This window comes from Nomascus leucogenys, chromosome 5, assembly GCF_006542625.1.
Source record: "Nomascus leucogenys isolate Asia chromosome 5, Asia_NLE_v1, whole genome shotgun sequence".
Lineage (NCBI taxonomy): Eukaryota > Metazoa > Chordata > Mammalia > Primates > Hylobatidae > Nomascus > Nomascus leucogenys.
Window position 1 is genome coordinate 20,230,973 of NC_044385.1, and position 17,435 is coordinate 20,248,407.

General features: G+C 40.5%; 1 protein-coding gene across 1 annotated transcript in view; it reads right to left on the bottom strand.

The window, feature by feature from the left end:
* The window catches only part of PRSS38 (serine protease 38), a 29,894-nt gene extending 14,519 nt beyond the window's left edge, over nt 1-15,375 (bottom strand). The window contains exons 1-3 of the mRNA XM_030812763.1: nt 15,228-15,375; nt 14,839-15,001; nt 13,696-13,967 (exon numbers count right to left, since the gene is read on the bottom strand). Of these exons, the coding sequence (XP_030668623.1) occupies nt 13,696-13,967; nt 14,839-15,001; nt 15,228-15,375 (583 nt within the window). The remainder of the gene's footprint in view (nt 1-13,695; nt 13,968-14,838; nt 15,002-15,227) is intronic.
* Between the last annotated feature and the right edge of the window lie 2,060 nt (nt 15,376-17,435).

The following is a 17,435-nucleotide window of genomic DNA, read 5'->3' on the forward strand; positions in this document are numbered from 1 at the left end:
CACCAAATACTTAAAATTAAGAAACTTTGAAGAAAAAATTATGAGGGAAATTAGATAATAGCCTCAACTAAATGAAAACAAAAACACAGTATACCAAAATTTGTGGGAAGCATTTAAAACAGCGCATAGAAGGAAATTTATAGCTTTAAATGCTTATATTAGAAGAAGAAGAAAGGTCACAAACCACTCTAAGCTTCTACCTTAGGAAACTAGAAAAAGAACAATTAAATTCAAAGCAATCAGAAGGAAGAAAATAAGAAAGATGAGAGTGTAAATCAATGAAATAGAAAACAGAAAAGTAATATGGAAAATCAGTGATCAAAAATCAGTTCTTCGAGAAGACAACCAAAATTGATAAACCTTTAGTTATAATGACCAAGATAAAAATAGAGAAGATGCCAATTACCAAAATCAGAAAAGATGAAATATTACTACTATCCTTTTAGAAATTAAAATAAATAATGAGACTATTATGAACAACTGTGTGCTATCAAATTAGACACCTTAAGGCCTGGCCCGGTGGCTCATGCCTGTAATCCCAGCACTTTGGGAGGCCGAGGTGGGCAGATCACCTGAGGCCAGGAGTTCGAGACCAGCCTGGCCAACATGGTGAAACCATGTCCCTACTAAAAATAATAATAATAATAAAAAAATTAACAGGGCTTGGTGGTGGGTGCCTGTAATCCCAGCTACTCAGGCAGGAGAATCACTTGAACCCGGAGGCGGAGGTTGCAGTTAGCTGAGAACATGCTATTGCACTTGCCTGGGTGACAAGAGCAAAACTCCATCTCAAAAAAAAAAAAAAAGTAGACACCTTAAACTAATTCAAGCAGAAATGGGAATCTGAATACACCTGTATAAGAAAAAGTAAAAGTAATAGGACAATAATAAATACATAAAGTAAATAACAAATTAATAATAAAAATATCTTTCCATAAAGAAAAGCCCAGGCCCAGGTGGCTTCGTCCATGAATTCTATCAAATCTTTAAGAAGGAAACAATACCAATACTATAAACACGAATATTTTTCTTATACCAAAACCAGACAAAAACATCACAAGAAAAATTCAGCCAATATGTCTCATAAATATAGTTGCAAAAATCTTTAACAAAGTATTAACAAATTGATTCCAGCAACCTAGAAAGAATATTATACACAATGACCAAGAGGAATGCAAGGTGGGTTTAATATCCAAAATTGAATATAATATATCAATAATATAAAAATCAAGAGCCACAGGAACATATCAATAGATGTAGAAAAAGCATTTCTTACTCCTATTCATAACAAAGATACTCAACAAACTAGGAAAAAAAGAAGTCTTCCTCAATCTGTTAAAAGATACCTACAAAAAAACCCCACAGCTCACATCATTCTTGATGGTGAAAGACTAAACATTTCCCCTACTAAGATGAAGAACAAGGCAAGGATATCCACTATTCCCAGTTGTATTGAACATTATATTAGAGGTTGTAGCCAGTGTAATGAGGCAAGAGAGAGAAAGGCTACCCACATTGGAAAGTAAGAAGACTGTCTTTGCTCACAAACAACATAATATATGAAAAAACTCATAGTGAATTACAAAGAATTTAAACTAGGTTTCTCAAAATGAAATAAGTAAAAATCAAGTGTACTTCAATATCCTAACAATGAACAATTAAAATGAAATTGAGAAAATTGCACACAATAGATTCAAAAATCATAAACTATATACAATATACTGTATATAGTAAACATATGTACAATAAAAGTATAAGTATATACAATATACTGCCTAAGGCCCATGAGCAAGAGCTAGTGAGAATTTCTTTGGGAATGCTCAAAAGCACTTCTTGGACAAAGGAATAGACATTTTTCAAAAGAAGGCATACAAATGGCCAATAAGCATATGAAAAAATGCTCAATATCACTAATCATCAGAGAAATTCAAAACCATGGTGAGACACCATCTCACACTAGTCAGAATGGTTGTTATTAAAAAGTCAAAAAGCAACAGAAATTGGTGAGGATGAAGAGAAAAGGGAAGGCTTATACACTGCTGGTAGAAATGAAAATTAGTACAAGACCAAAATGGCCAATTAGAAGCAGCTGTGGTCTGTGGCACTCACAGAGAGGAATGAAAGTGGTAAGTGAATTCAGCATTTTCAACTGAAATATCCAGGTTCTCGCACTGGGACTGACTAGGCAAACAGGTCCACCCACAGAGAATGAAGAAAGGCAGGGTGGGGTGATGGCCCGCCCAGGAGCCACATGGACCCAAAGGAATCCCCGCCCTCAAGCCAAGGGAAGTGGTGAAGTGATTGTGTGATTCCACCCTGGGAAACCACACTTCTCCCATGAATCATTGCAACCAGCAGATCAGGTGATCCTCTCATAAGCCAGTATCACCAGGCCCCAGGATTCCCAGCAAGGTGGGAAATCTGTCCCTACATAACCCTGGGGGGGTGGTCCCTTGTGAGAAGGAACAGAATCAGGGACCCACTTATAGAAGCAGTCTGGCTGCTTCTTGGTAGTGCAGCTGTGCTGCATTGTCGAGGACCCTTCTTTATCCAGATTGTCTGGACTCTCCAGAGCCGGCAGGCTGGAACAGCTGAGTTGACTCAACTGCAGAGATGGCACTGCTCCTCTCCCTGGGGAACTGGTCCTTCTTAAGCAGATTCCGGCCTATCGCGACTGGCAGGCTGGAATTCCAAGCCAGCGGTCTTAACTTGTGGGGTGCCATGGAAGTGGGGTTCACAGAATGATGCTGCTTGGCTCCCTGGACCCAAGTGATGGTAAAGGATTCAACAAGAAGAGCTAACTATCCTAAATATATATGCACCCAATACAGGAGCACCCAGATTCATAAAGCAAGTTATTAGAGACCTACGAAGAGACTTAGACTCCCACACAGTAATAGTGGGATACTTTAACACTCCACTGACAATATTAGACAGATCATTGAGACAGGAAATTAACAAAAATATTCAGGATCTGAACTCAGATCTGGATCAAGTGGACCTAATAGATACTTACAGAACTCTCCACTCCAAAACAACAGAATATACACTCTTCTCATCACCACATGGCACTTACTCTAGAATTGATCATATAGCAAAAGTAAAACACTCCTTAGCGAATGCAAAAGAACTGAAAACATAATAAACAGTCCCTTAGACCACAGTGGAATCAAATTAGATCTCAAGATTAAGAAACTCACTCAAAACCACACAACTACATGGAAATTGAACAACCTGCTCTTGAATGACTTTTTGATAAATAATGAAATTAAGGCAGAAATCAAGAAGTTCTTTGAAACTAATGAGAACAAAGAGACAACATATCAGAATCTCTGGGATACAGCTAAAGCAGCGCTAACAGAGAAATTTATAGCACTAAATGCCCACATCAAAAATCTAGAAAGATCTGAAGTTAACAACCTAACACCTCAACTAAAAGAACTAGAGAACCAAGAGCAAACAAACCCCAAAGCTAGCAGAAGACGAGAAATAACCAAGATCAGAGCTGAAATGAATGAGATAGAGACACGAAAAACCCTTCAAAAAATCAATGAATTCAGGAGCTGGTTTTCTAAAAAAAAATTAATAAAATAGATCACTAGCTAGACTAATAAAGAAGAAAAGAGAGAAGAATCAAATAAACACAATCAGAAATGATAAGAGGGATATCACCACTGACCCCACAGAAATACAAACAACCATCAGAGAATACTATAAACACTTCTATGCACATAAACTAAAAAAATCTAGAAAAGAAACTAGAAAATAAATTCCTGGACACATACACGCTCCCAAGACTGAACCAAGAAGAAATTGAAACCCTGAACAGACCAATAACAAGTTCTGAAATTGGAGCAGTAACAAATAGCCTACCGACAAAAAAAGCCCAGGACCTGATGGATTTGCAGTTGAATTCTACCAGAGGTACAAAGAAGAGCCGGTTCCATTTCTACTGAAACCATTACAAAAGATTGAAAAGGAGGAACTTCTTCCTAATTTGTTCTATGAGGCCAGCATCATCCTGATACCAAAACCTGGCAGAGATACTACAACAACCACAACAAAACTTCAGGTCAATATATTTGTTGAACATCAATGCAAAAATCCTCAACAATATACTGGCAAACTGAATCCAGCAGCACATCAAAAAGCTTATCCACTACAATCAAGTTGGCTTCATCCCTGGGATGCAAGGGTGATTTGACATACGCAAGTCAATAAACATAATCCATCACATAAACAGAACCAATGACAAAAACCACATGCTTATCTCAATAAATGCAGAAAAGGCCTTCGGTAAAATTAAACATCCTTTCATGTTAAAAACTCTAAACTAGGTGTTGAAGGAACAGACCTCAAAATAAGAGCCATATATGACAAACCCACAGCCAATATCATATTGAATGGGCAAAAGCTGGAGGCAGTCATTGCCCTTGAAAACCGACACAAGAGAATGCCCTCTCTCACCACTTTTTTTTTTTTTTTTTTCTGAGACGGAGGTTCACTCTGTCACTCAGGCTACAGTGCAGTGGCACTGTCTCGGCTCACTGCAACCTCCACCTCCCGGGTTCAAGTGATTCTCCTGCCTTAGCATCCCGAGTAGCTGGGACTACAGATGTATGCCACCACACTCAGCTACTTTTTTATATTTTCAGTAGAGACGGGGTTTCACCATGTTGGGCCAGGCTGGTCTCGAACTCCTAACCTCAGGTGATCCACCCGCCTCAACCTCCCAAAGTGTTGGGATTACAGGCATGAGCCACCGCACCTGGCCTCACCACTTCTACTAAGCATAATATTGGACGTTCTGTCCAGGGCAATTAGGCAAGAGAAAGAAATCAACGGTGTTCAAATAGGAAGAGAGGAAGTCAAATTATCTTTGCAGATGACATGAGCCTATATCTAGAAAACCCCATCGTCTCAGCCCAAAAGCTTCTTAAGCTGGTAAGCAACTTCACCAAAGTCTCAGGATATAAAATCAATATGCAAAACTTGCTAGCATTCCTGTACACTGACAACAGGCAAGCAGAGAGCCAAATCATGAATGAATTCCCATTCATAATTTCTACAAAAAGAATAAAATACCTAGGAATACAGCTAACAAGGGAAGTGAAGGACCTCTTCAAAAAGAACTACAAACCACTGCTCAAAGAAATCAGAGGAGACACAAACAAACGGAGAAACATTCCATGCTCATAGACAGGAAGAATCAATATTGTGAAAATGACCATATTGCCTAAAGTAATTTATAGATTCAGTACTATTCCCATTAAACTACCATTGACATTCTTCACAGAATTAGAAGAAAACTATTTTAAAATTCCTATGGCACAAAAAAAATAAAGCCTGAATAGCCAAGACAATCCTAAGCAAAAAGAATGAAGTTGGAGGCACCATGCTACCCAATTTCAAATGATACTATAAGGCTACAGTAACCAAAACAGCATGATACTGGCACAAGAACAGACACATAGACCAATGGAACAGGATAGAAAACTCAGAAATAAGACTGCACACCTACAATCATCTGACCTTCAACAAACCTGACAAAAACAAGCAATGGGGAAAGGATTCTCTATTTAATAAATGGTGCTGGGAGAATTGGCTAGCCATATGCAGAAAGATGAAACTAGATCCCTTCCTTACACCACATACAAAAATTAACTCAAGATGGATTAAAGGCTTAAATGTAAAACCCACAACTATAAAAAACCTAGAGGCCAGATGTGGTGGCTTATGCCTGTAATCGCAGCACTTTGGGAGGCTGAGGCAGGCGGATCACAAGGTCAGGAGATAGAGACCATCCCAGCCAACATGGTGAAACCCTGTCTCTACTAAAAATACAAAAACTAGCTGGGCGTAGTGGTGTGTGCCTGTAATCCCAGCTACTCCAGAGGCTGAGGCAGGACAATTGCTTGAACCAGGCAGTTGGAGGTTGCAGTGAGCTGAGATCACTCTACTGCACTCCAGCCTGGTGACAGACCAAGACTCTGTCTCAAAAAACAAAAAAATAAAAAACCTAGAAGAAAATCTAGGCAATACCATTCAGGACATAGGCACAGGCAAAGATTTCATGACAAAAACGCCAAAAGCAATTGCAACAAAAGCAAAAATTGGCAAATGGGATCTAATTAAACTAAAGAGCTTCTGCACAGCAAAATAAACTATCATCAGAGTGAACAGACAACCTACAGAATGGGAGAAAAATTTTGCAATCTATCCATCTGACAAAGGTCTAATATCCAGAGTCTACAAGGAACTTAAGCAAATTTACAAGAAAAAAAACAAACAACCCCATTAAAAAGTAGCAAAGGTCATGAACAGACACTTCTCAAAAGAAGACATACATGCAGCCAACAAACATGAAAAAAAGGTCAACATCACTGATCATTAGAGAAATGCAAGTCAAAACCACAATGAGATACCATCTCATGCCAGTCAGAATGGCTATTACTAAAAAGTCAAGAAACAACAGATGCTGGTGAGGTTGTAGGAACAAAGGAACATCTTTTACACTGTTGTTGGGAGTGTAAATTAGTTCAACCATTGCAGAAGACAGTGTGGCGAGTCCTCAAAAACCTAGAGGCAGAAATACCATCTGACCCAGCAATCTCATTACTGGGTATATTCCCAAAGTAATATAAATCATCCTATTATAAAGATATATGCACACAAATGTCCATTGCAGCGTTATTCACAATAGCAAAGACATGGAATCAACCTAGATACCTATCAGTGATAGACTGGATAAAAAAAATGTGGTACATGTATACCATGGAATACTATGCAGCCATGAAAAATGAGATCATGTCCTTTGCAGGGACATGGATGGAGTTGGAAGCCATTATCCTCAGCAAACTAACACAGGAACAGAAAAGCAAACATCACATGTTCTCACTCATAAGTGGGAGCTGAATTATGAGAATACATGGACACAGGGAGTGGGGAAACAACACACACTGGGGCCTGTTTGGGGGGATAGAGGGAGGGAAAGCATTAGGAAGAATAGCTAATGGATGCTGGGATTAATACCTAGGTGATGGGATAATTTGTGCAGCAAACCACCATGGCACATGTTTACATACATAACAAACCTGCACCTCTTGCAATATGTACCCCTGAACTTAAAAGTTGAAGAAAAAAAAAGAAAATTAGTACAACCTCTATTGAAAACTATATAGAGATCTCTCAAAGAACTAAAAATAGAGCTACCATTCAATCCAGCAGTCCCACCACTGGGTATTTATCCAAAGGAAAATAAGTCACTGTACAAAAAAATACCTGCACTCACATGTTTATTGCAGCACTATTTGCAATAGCAAAAATACGGCTATTAGTCTGTTTTGCATAGCTATAAAGGATAACCAAGGCTGGCAAAATTATAAGGAAAAGAGGTTTATTTTGGCTCACAGTTCTGTAGACTGTACAAGAAGTATAGTGCCAGCATCTGCCTCTGGTGAGGACCTCAGGAAGCTTACAATCAGGGCAGAAGGTGAAAGGGAAGCAGGCATGTCATATGATGCCAGAGGAAGCAAGAGAGATGTTAGGCTCTTAAACATTAGTCCAGCTTTTGCAAAAACCAAATGGAGCAAGAATTCACTCATTACTGCAAAGATGGCACCAAGCCATTCATGAGGAATCCACCCCTATGATCCAAATACCTCCTACTGGCCCCATCTCAAACACTGGGGAGCACATTTTAACATGAGACTTGGAGGAAACAAACATCCAAACTATGTCAATATAGAACCAACCTTCGAGCCCACCCAGGGACAGCATGAACAAAAAAGAAAAAAATAGAACCAAACTAAGTGCCCATCAACAAATGATTGGATAAAGAAAATGTGGTGTGTTTGTGTATACATATTATTTTATATTATATGTATAAATAAATAATACGTATCATACACATACACCATGGAATACTACTCAGCCATAAAAAGGAATAAAATCATGTCTTTTGCAGCAACGTGGATGGAACTGGAGGCCATTATCTTAAGTGAAATAATTCAGAAAGTCAAATAATGCTTCTTCTCACTTATGAGTGGGAGCTAAATAAAGTTCACAACACAAAGAGTGGAATAATATGCACTGGAGACTCGGCAAGGTAGGAGGATGGGAAGGTGATGAGGGATGAGAAATTACCTACTGTGTAAAACACTCACTATTTAGGTGATGGTTACTCTAAAATCCCAGACTTCACCCCTATGCAATATATCCATGTAACAAACCTGCACTTATACCTCCTAAATCTATAAAAATAAAAAATATATAATTTAAAAAGTAAATAAATTGGAAAAGATTTTTGGAAAAAGCACCTCTGTACTTGAGGGAATTTGGAAGGCCATGAACATGCCCAGGGTAAGACACACGCTCATAAGTAAACCTGAGAAAACCAAAGCTTTCACCTCAGGCTGATCCCTAGGCTTGGTGCAAGCATGGCTAAGTATTGAAAAAGTGCCTTGGCACAGAGCCAACCTGCAAAGGTCATAAGAAGAGATTTTTGGTTTTGTTGGTTTTTAGCTCCTGGCATTCAAGAAAATACTGTCAAAACAGTAGATAACAGAAGCTAACAGAAGCTAAGGAATAGCGACTTCAGTGACCACACATGAAAAAGAATACAGTCTTTGCAAAATAGTTTGGGAAAATCATTAAACAGACTACTATAGCTTTCAACAATCAAAACACCACAGAAAACCCTGGGGTTGGAGATAATCTTATTTCCAGAGTTAATACATTATTATAATCAATACTCAGCCACATATAACATTCATTATATATTCAAAAGTATAAAACTCAATACTCCTGTTTTCAATAATAGTAGTAATAACAACAAAAATCAGAAAAAAGCTATGGCCCACTTAAGAAAACAAAATAAATGGACAGAAACTGTCCCTGAAGAAGTCTAGACAAAGACTTTAAACAAGTGTATTAAATATGCTCAAAGAGCTAAGGGAAAACATAAACAAAGAAAGAAAATCAGGAAAATGATATATGAACAAAATGATACTATTAGTAAATAGAAATTATCAAAGGAACCAAACAGAATATTTGGCATTAAAATGCCAAATAATTGAAATGAAAACTTCACTAGAGGGGCAAAGCAGACAATTTGAGCAAGCACAAGAGAGCACAGGTGAACTTGAAGATAGGACAATTCAGATTATAAAATCTAAGGATTAGAAAGGACAAAAGAGGAAGGAAGGTAAAGAGAGCCTAAGAGACTCCTGGGACACCATCAAATGAACCACATATGTGTTATGGTATTTTCAGAAGGAGAAGAGAGACAGAATGAGGTAGAAAGAATATTTGAAGAAATAATGGTCCAAAATTTTGCAATCTGCTGAAATATTTAAATCTACAAATTCAGATTGAACAAACTCCAAGTATTATAAACTCAAATAACCCCCAACAAGACACATTATAATCAAACTGTCTAAACTAAAGGCAATGAATCTTGAAATGAGCAAGAGAGAAGTGTCTAGTCATGTACAAGGATCCTCAGATTAATAGCTAATTTCTCATAAAAAACTAAGGAGATCAGAAGACAGGGTTATGATATACTTAAAGTGCTAAAAGAAAAAACCTTTCAACCAGGAATCCTATATATCTGACAACATCATCCTTCAGAAATGAGGGAGAAATTAAGTCGTTCTTGGATAAACAAGAGCCATGGAAGTCTGCACCACTAGATCTTCCATAGAGGAAATGCTAACTGGAGTGCTTCACATTGAAATGAAAGAACACAAAACAGTAAGTCAAAGCCATATGACAAATTAAAGGACTTTGGTAAAGGTAAATGCATGGGCAAATATAAAAACCATTAAACCATGATATAAATCATTCTATTATAAAGATACATGAATGCATATATTTATTGCAGCACTATTCACAATGGCAAAGACATGGAATCAACCTAAATGCCCATCAATGATAGACTGGATTAAAAAAATGTGATACATGTATACCATGGGATACTGTGCAAAAAAAATGTGATCATGTCCTTTGCAGGGACATGGATGGAATTGGAAGCCATTATCCTCAGCAAACTAACACAGGAACAGAAAACCAAAACACCACATGTTCTCACTCATAAGTGAGTTTGGTTTTTAATTCCACTTTTTATTTGGTTTTTAATTCCACTTTTTATTTGCAACAGGATTCAAAAAACAAATGCACAAAAATGATTATAAATTTGTGAAATAACTTATCTCACAAATGAGATAACTTGGATGAAATAGACAAATTTCTACAAACATACGAATTATCTAAACTTACACAGAAGAAATAGGAAATCTGAATAGATCTATAACAAGTAAAGAGATTGATTCAACAATAAGAATCTCCCAACAAAGAAAAGTACAGGACCAGATGGCTTCACTGGTAAATTCTACCAAATATTTAAAGAAGAATTAATCAATCTTTATCACACTCCACCAAAAAATAGAAGAGGAAGCAACACTTCATAATTCATTCTATGAGACCAGAATTATCCTGATGCCAAAGCCAAAGACACCATAAGAAAATATAACTACAGATCATACCTTAAGAATATAGATATAAAAACCCTCAGCAAAATATTATAACCAACAGCATATAAAACCATGACAAAGCGAGATTTATCCAAAGAATACAAGGGTAATTCAACATAAGAACATCAATCAATATAATATACATTAATAGAATAAAAGAAAAAAGACAACATAGGATCATCCCAATTGATGTGGAAAAACTTCATCAACATTAAGGCATTTATTTAAAAACTGACAGCTAACATCATATTCAATGGTTAAAGACTGAAAGCATTTCCCATGAGATCAGAAACAAAACAAGGATTTCCACTTTGATCACTGCTATTTAATTTGTACTAGAAATTCTAGACAGACAATTTAGACAAAAAAAAGAAATAACAGCCATTCAAATTGGAAACAAAGAAGTAAAACAATCTCTATTCATAGATGACATGATCCTATACACAGAAAATCCCAATTAATCTTTAAAAAAAAACAAAACTACTACATATAATAAACAAATTCAGTAAAGTTGCAGGGTATAAGGCCAACACATAAAAAATCAGTTGTGTTGCTTTTTTTTTTTTTTTTAGATGGAATTTCACTCTTGTCGCCCAGGCTGGAGTGCAATGGGGTGATCTCAGCTCACTGCAACCTCCACCTCCTGGGTTCAAGTGATTCTATTACCTCAGCCCCCCGAGTAGCTGGGATTACAGGCACGTGCCACCACACCCAGCTAATTTTTGTATTTTTAGTAGAGACGGGGTTTCACTATGTTGGCCAGGATGGTCTCAATCTCTTGACCTTGCGAACCACCTGCCTTGGCCTCCCAAAGTGCTGGGATTACAGGCGTGAGCCACTGCGCCCAGCCAAAAATCAGTTGTGTTTCTATACACCCCCAAAGAACAATCCAAAAAAGATAGTTATAAAAGCAATTTCATTTATAATAGCATCTAAAATAATAACATATCTTGGAAACAAATTTAATGAAGGAGGTGAAAAACTCGTATACTCGAATCTACAAATCATTGCTGAAAGAAATTAAAGACTCAAATAAATGGAAATACATTCCATGTTCATGGATAGGCAGGTTTAATATTGTTAAAATGTCAACATTACTCAACATGGACTGAATATTCAATGCAATTCCTATAAAATTTCAATGGCCTTTTTTGTAGATATGAAAAATTTTGTCCTATACTTTTGGATATAGAAAAAATTAAAATAGGGTGCACATACTTTTGAGAAATGAATAACAAATATGTAAGAATTCAAAGCCTGTAACATGACCAAAGGAGACTTTAAAAGACAAGTTATAATCTTCAATTTATTCATAGAAAAAATATGAAATGTTGAATATCTTTTGTATTTTCAGCTCAAAAAATTAGAAAAGTTTGGTTAAGCAAACTTAGAGTATAAAAAGTTTAACAAATGAATAGATGGCTATAGGAGTGAATAGCAAAGCACCCAACATATAAAGTCCCATGCACCACCATCTCCCCACATACACCAATGCAAAATCTGTAGCAGGTAGTTTTATATAAAAAAAGGCAATAGAATAGACAATTTTGGCAACTATGATAAGGAATGAAGAGAGGTCAGAAAAATAATAAGAGCACATGAATTACAATCTTATACAATATCATTTTATTCAAAATCTGGAATAAAATGAACAACTTTCTAGAAAAATACAATCCATCAAAATTGGCCTAAGAATAAATTTAAAAATTGGAATGAACCAGTAGCCATTAACAGAGAGTAAGATAGAGTAATCATTTATACCCACAAAAGGTACTAGGATCAGAGTGTTTTATGGCCACATCAAACCTTCAAGAAATAGCTAATCTTTACTTTAATAGAAACTATTGCAGAGAATACAAATAGATGGGAAAGTTTTGACTCATTCTACAAAGTCAGCAGTACACTGATGCCAAAGATAAAATCAGCTAAGAAAAAAAATTCTAGACCCATCTCACATTAAATACCTTTTTTTTTTTTTTTTTTTTGAGAGAAGGTCTCACTGTTGCCCAGGCTTTGGTGCAAATATGCAGTTTTGGCTCACTGCAGCCTTGACCTTCTGGGATCAAGAGATCTTTCCACGTTAGCCTCCTGAGTAGCTGGGACTACAGGCACATGCCGTCAAGCCCAGCCCAGTCAGCATTTTTTGTAGAGACAGGATCTCACTATGTTGCCCAGGCTGGTCTCAAACTCCTGGGCTCAAGTGATCCTCCCACCTCAGCCTCCCAAAGTGCTGGGATTTACAGGTGTGAGCCACTGCACCCAGCTTAAATGCCTATTCTTGGCATCAATAGATTAAAAGAACAAAACTATATGATCCTCTCAAGAGTTGCCGCAAGCATTTCAATAAAATCAATAATTATCTATAATTTTTAAAAAATTAAGTAAATCAGCTATAAAAGGTAACTTTCTTAATCTGGTTTAATATATCAACCTGAAATCTCCAGGCCAGGCCACAAATGCTATAGTGAACCATTATAAGCATTTCCAATCAAACCAAAACCAAGACAAGATCTGGCATCATTTCTACTGGAGGCTCCAACCATTGTAAGAAGACAAGAAAAATAAAAGATAAAATATGGGAAGAGAGTGATAAAATAGTCTTTGCTAGAAGAAAAATATTATCTTTTATCTAGAACTGTCAAAATAATAAGTTGATAAACTACTAAAAATAAATTCTATAAGATGACTGGATATAAGATCAATGTGCAAAAATCAATAGCTGTGACTAATTAGCAAATGCAATTTAAAAAAATCTCTTTAAAATAGACCTAAATATTGAAAAGTGCCTGGGTATAAATCTAGAAAGAATGCACAGGACTTTCTGGAGAAAAGTTTAATAACAAATGGTTTTTAGATAAGCTAAAAGAGATTTCTAAGTTCCATTTACAATCTTAAGGAAAACTATGCTTTTAAATTTGTGTTCTTGATATACTGCATACCAACTTCACATCAAAGTAGCTGTATTTTTCTGCATACAACAAAGCCAGTCAGAAATAAAACAAAACAACAAAATATCCACACTGACAAACAAATAAATGTTGATTGACGGGTGGGGATTCCAGTCCCCAAACACCTGGACCCCCTTAGCTGGCAGAGCATTTTCTTCCCTGTGGTGGAAGAGAAGCCTTCATCCTGCCCACAAAGCCCTGCACTGTATTCCTACCTTGTTGTGAGACTAGTCCCCATCCCGTAGCCCAGCAGTTGGCACCGGTAAGGTTCACTTCTGGAGTTGCAAGGCAGACCGGGAGCACGGAGTCAGAAAACACAATGCGAGTCTTCAGCTGCACCAGGGCCACGTCACCTCCGATGGGGTGGTGCACCTCATATGTGGGGTGCAGGATCACCCTGTTCACCTCATACCACTGGGTGTGGTTGCTGGCCACCCTGAGGTTTACGAGGCCTACGTACATGTCATAGATTTTTATATTCTTGTCCCTGTGGGAGTGAGAACAGAGGCACAATGCCCGCAGCTTCCTGTGTGGTCAGCCCACAGGCCTGGAGAGGCCAAGTGCAAGGGGCTGGCACTCACTCGGTGGGATTGAAAAGCCAGCTTCTTCCTGCAGCATAGTAGGGACCTATCTGGCTGTCTGGCAGAGTTGCCCCCTAAAGAGTCGACTTGGCCCATGGAGGCTCTGGGGACCCAAGTCTGTACACGACCACCAGCTGTACAGGCCAGCAGCCCATGCATGTGAGACCTGCTCTGACTCTTACCGACAACCTGGCTGCACACATCCCTCTGGAGGTCAGATGACCACAGAAGAGGCATGCCTGCTGTGCGGGGCAGCATGCGGGGCTGTTGGAGGAGCAATCGGGAAGGCCAGGTGCTTAGAGACCAGCCTTGCTTATGGGGACCTGGCTGTGCACTTGAGGAGCAGCCTCATTTTTGAGGGGCCTGGCTGTGCACTTGAGAACCAGCCTCACTTGTGGGAATCTGGCTGTGCCCTTGAGGACCAGTCTCACTCGTGGGGACCAGGCTGTGCATTTGAGGACCAACCTAGCTCATGGGAACCTAATTGTACACTTAGGGGATCAGCCTTGCATGTGAGGACCTGGCCGTGATCTTGGGGACCAGCGTCACTCTTGAGGACCTGGCTGTGCACTTGGAGGACCAGCCTCAAGGATGGGGACCCAGCTGTGTGTTTGGGGACCAGCCTCACTGGTGGGGACCTGGCCTTGTGCCGGTCGACAGTGGTGAAGGGGGTCGATAGTGGTGAAGGGGGAGGCTTGCGTGGGGTCCATCCAAGCCGCTGTGGGCACACCCTGCAGGCCTAGCTACCCACACCGTCCCAGGCCCGCGCCCCCTTACTGGCGAAAGCAGTGCGCAGCCGACAGCACCCAGTACTCATTGAGGATGGAGCCACCGCAAACGTGGAGGCCCGCGTAGTGCACGCTGACCTGCCACGGCCACTTCCTCTCGGGCGCAGGGACGCCTCCCAGGATCTTCCCCTCCATGCTGGGCCGACCACAGGCTGCAGGGAGAACGGAGCTCACGGTGGAGCCACGCTGGAGCCACGGGAGAGGTAGGGCAGGCAGGGGACGTGGGGGAGGGGCAGGGGACACAGGAGGAAGGGAAGGCAGGGGACATGGGGGAGGGGAAGGGGCAGGCAGGCGACATGGGGGAGGAGGCCCCGGCACTGAGAGAAGCCCCAAGGGCACTGTCTCCAGCCGCCCATCCGCCCCTGGGGCAGGGCCTACCCACGCTGCCAGTCAGGGAGATTCCCTGGTTCTCTGGGTGTCTGTGGACCGAGGCTGCGACCCGGGGAGGGGGCACCACCAGGAGCAGCAGCAGAAGGCCCAGGGCAGAGGGCCCGAGTGGGCCCATGCTGGAAGCAGGGGCAGCCATGAGGCTCGAGGCAGCGCCCCCAGCGGGTGACTAGCTCCTGACACGTGACTGTGTCTCCAGCACAGGATTGCGCCCCCACCAGGTAGTTGCACCCCAGCAGGTGACTGGCTCCCACTAGGAGATGGCACTCCCAGCAAGTGAGGGCACCTGACCTGGACATGCGACTGCACCCCCAGCACATGTCTGCGTCTCGTGGATTCACCTCTCCTGACCTGGGCACATGATGGCTCCCAAGCTGGACATGTGACAGTGCCCCAACCATACCTCGTATGCCTAGGTGTGGCATTCCATTCCACAGTCAGGTCTAAACACACTGGTCCATTTGAGAATTCTGTGTTTTAAATCGTGATGTTCTCAGTTTTCTCCATGGCCCAACTTAATTCTGTTAGGTCAATGACAATTTATACATCTGCCACCCAGCTATCAAAAAAAAAAAAGAAAAGAAAAGAAAAAGAAATAGGCCAGGCGTGGTGGCTCATGCCTGTAATGCCAGCACTTTGGGAGGGTGAGGCAGATGGATCACTTGAGGTCGGGAGTTTGAGACTAGACTGGCCTACATGGCGAAACCCCATCTCTACTAAAAATACAAAAATTGGCTAGGTGTGGTGGTGTGCAACTGAAATCCTGGTTCCTTGGGAGGCTGAGACAGGAGAATCGCTTGAACCTGAGAGACAGAGGTTGCAGTGAGCCGAGATCACACCACCACACTCCAGCCTGTGTGACAGAGCAAGACTCCGTCTCAAAAAAAAAAAAAAAAATTCATCAAGCCTTCATTTATACCTGCTAAAATTTATCCCATTGATTTTACATTATGGTGAGTTGTATAATTATTTCATGATATATTACAATGTAATAATAGAAATATAGTGGACAATAAATGTAATGTGCTTGAATCCTCCCAAAACAATTTCCCTGCCAGGAGGCAACTTTGGAACTGTGTAACAGGCAGAGGTTGCAACAGTTTGGAGGGCTCAGAAGAAGACAGGAAAATGTGGGAAAGTTTGGAACTTCCTAGAGACTTGTTGAATGGCTTCAACCAAAATGCTGATAATGATATGGACAATGAAATCCAGGCTGAGGTGGTCTCAGATGGAGATAAGGACTGGAGTAAAGGTAATGCTTGTCACGTTTTATAAAGAGACTGGCAGCATTTTGCCCCTGCCGTAGAGATTTGTGGAACTTTAAACTTGAAGGAGATGATTTAGGATATCTGGTGGAAAAAATATCTAAGCAGCAAAGCATTCAAGAGGTGACTTGGGTGCTGTTAAAATATTCAGTTTTAAAAGGTAAACAGAGCATAAAAGTCTGGAAAATTTGTAGCCTAATGATGTGATAGAAAAAGAAAAACCCCTTTTCTGAGGAGAAATCGAAGCTGACTGCAGAAATTTGCATAAGTAATGAGGAACCAAATGTTAATGGCCAAGACAACAGGGAAAATGTCTCCCCAGGGCATATCAAAGAGCTTTCTCACAGCCCCTCTCATCACAGACCTGGATGCCTGGGAGGAAAAAATGGTTTTTTGGGCCAGTCCCAGGGCCCCCATGCTGTGTGCAGCCTAGGGACTTGGTGCCCTGCATTCCAGCTGCTCTAGCCATGGCTAAAAGGGACCAAGGTACAGCTCAGGCTATGGCTTCAGAGGGTGCAAGCCCCAAGCCTTGGCAGCTTCTACATGGTGTTGAGCCTGTGGGTGCACACAAGTCAAAAACTGAGGTTTGGGGACTTCCACCTAGATTTCACAGTATGTATAGAAATGCCTGGATGTTCAGACAGAAGTTTGCAGCAGGGGTGGGGCCCTTATTGAGAGCCTCTGCTAGGGCAGTGCAGAAGGGAAATGTGGGGTTGAAGCCCCCATACAGAGTCCCCACTGGGGCACTGCCTAGTGGAGCTGTGAGAAGAGGGCCACTGTCCTCCAGACCCCAGAATGGTAGATCCACCGACACCTTGCACTGTTCACCTGGAAAAGCTGCAGACGCTTAAGACCAGCCTGTGAAAGCAGCCAGGAGGGAGGCTGTACCCTGCAAATCCACAGGGCAGAGCTGCCCAAGACCATGGGAACCCAC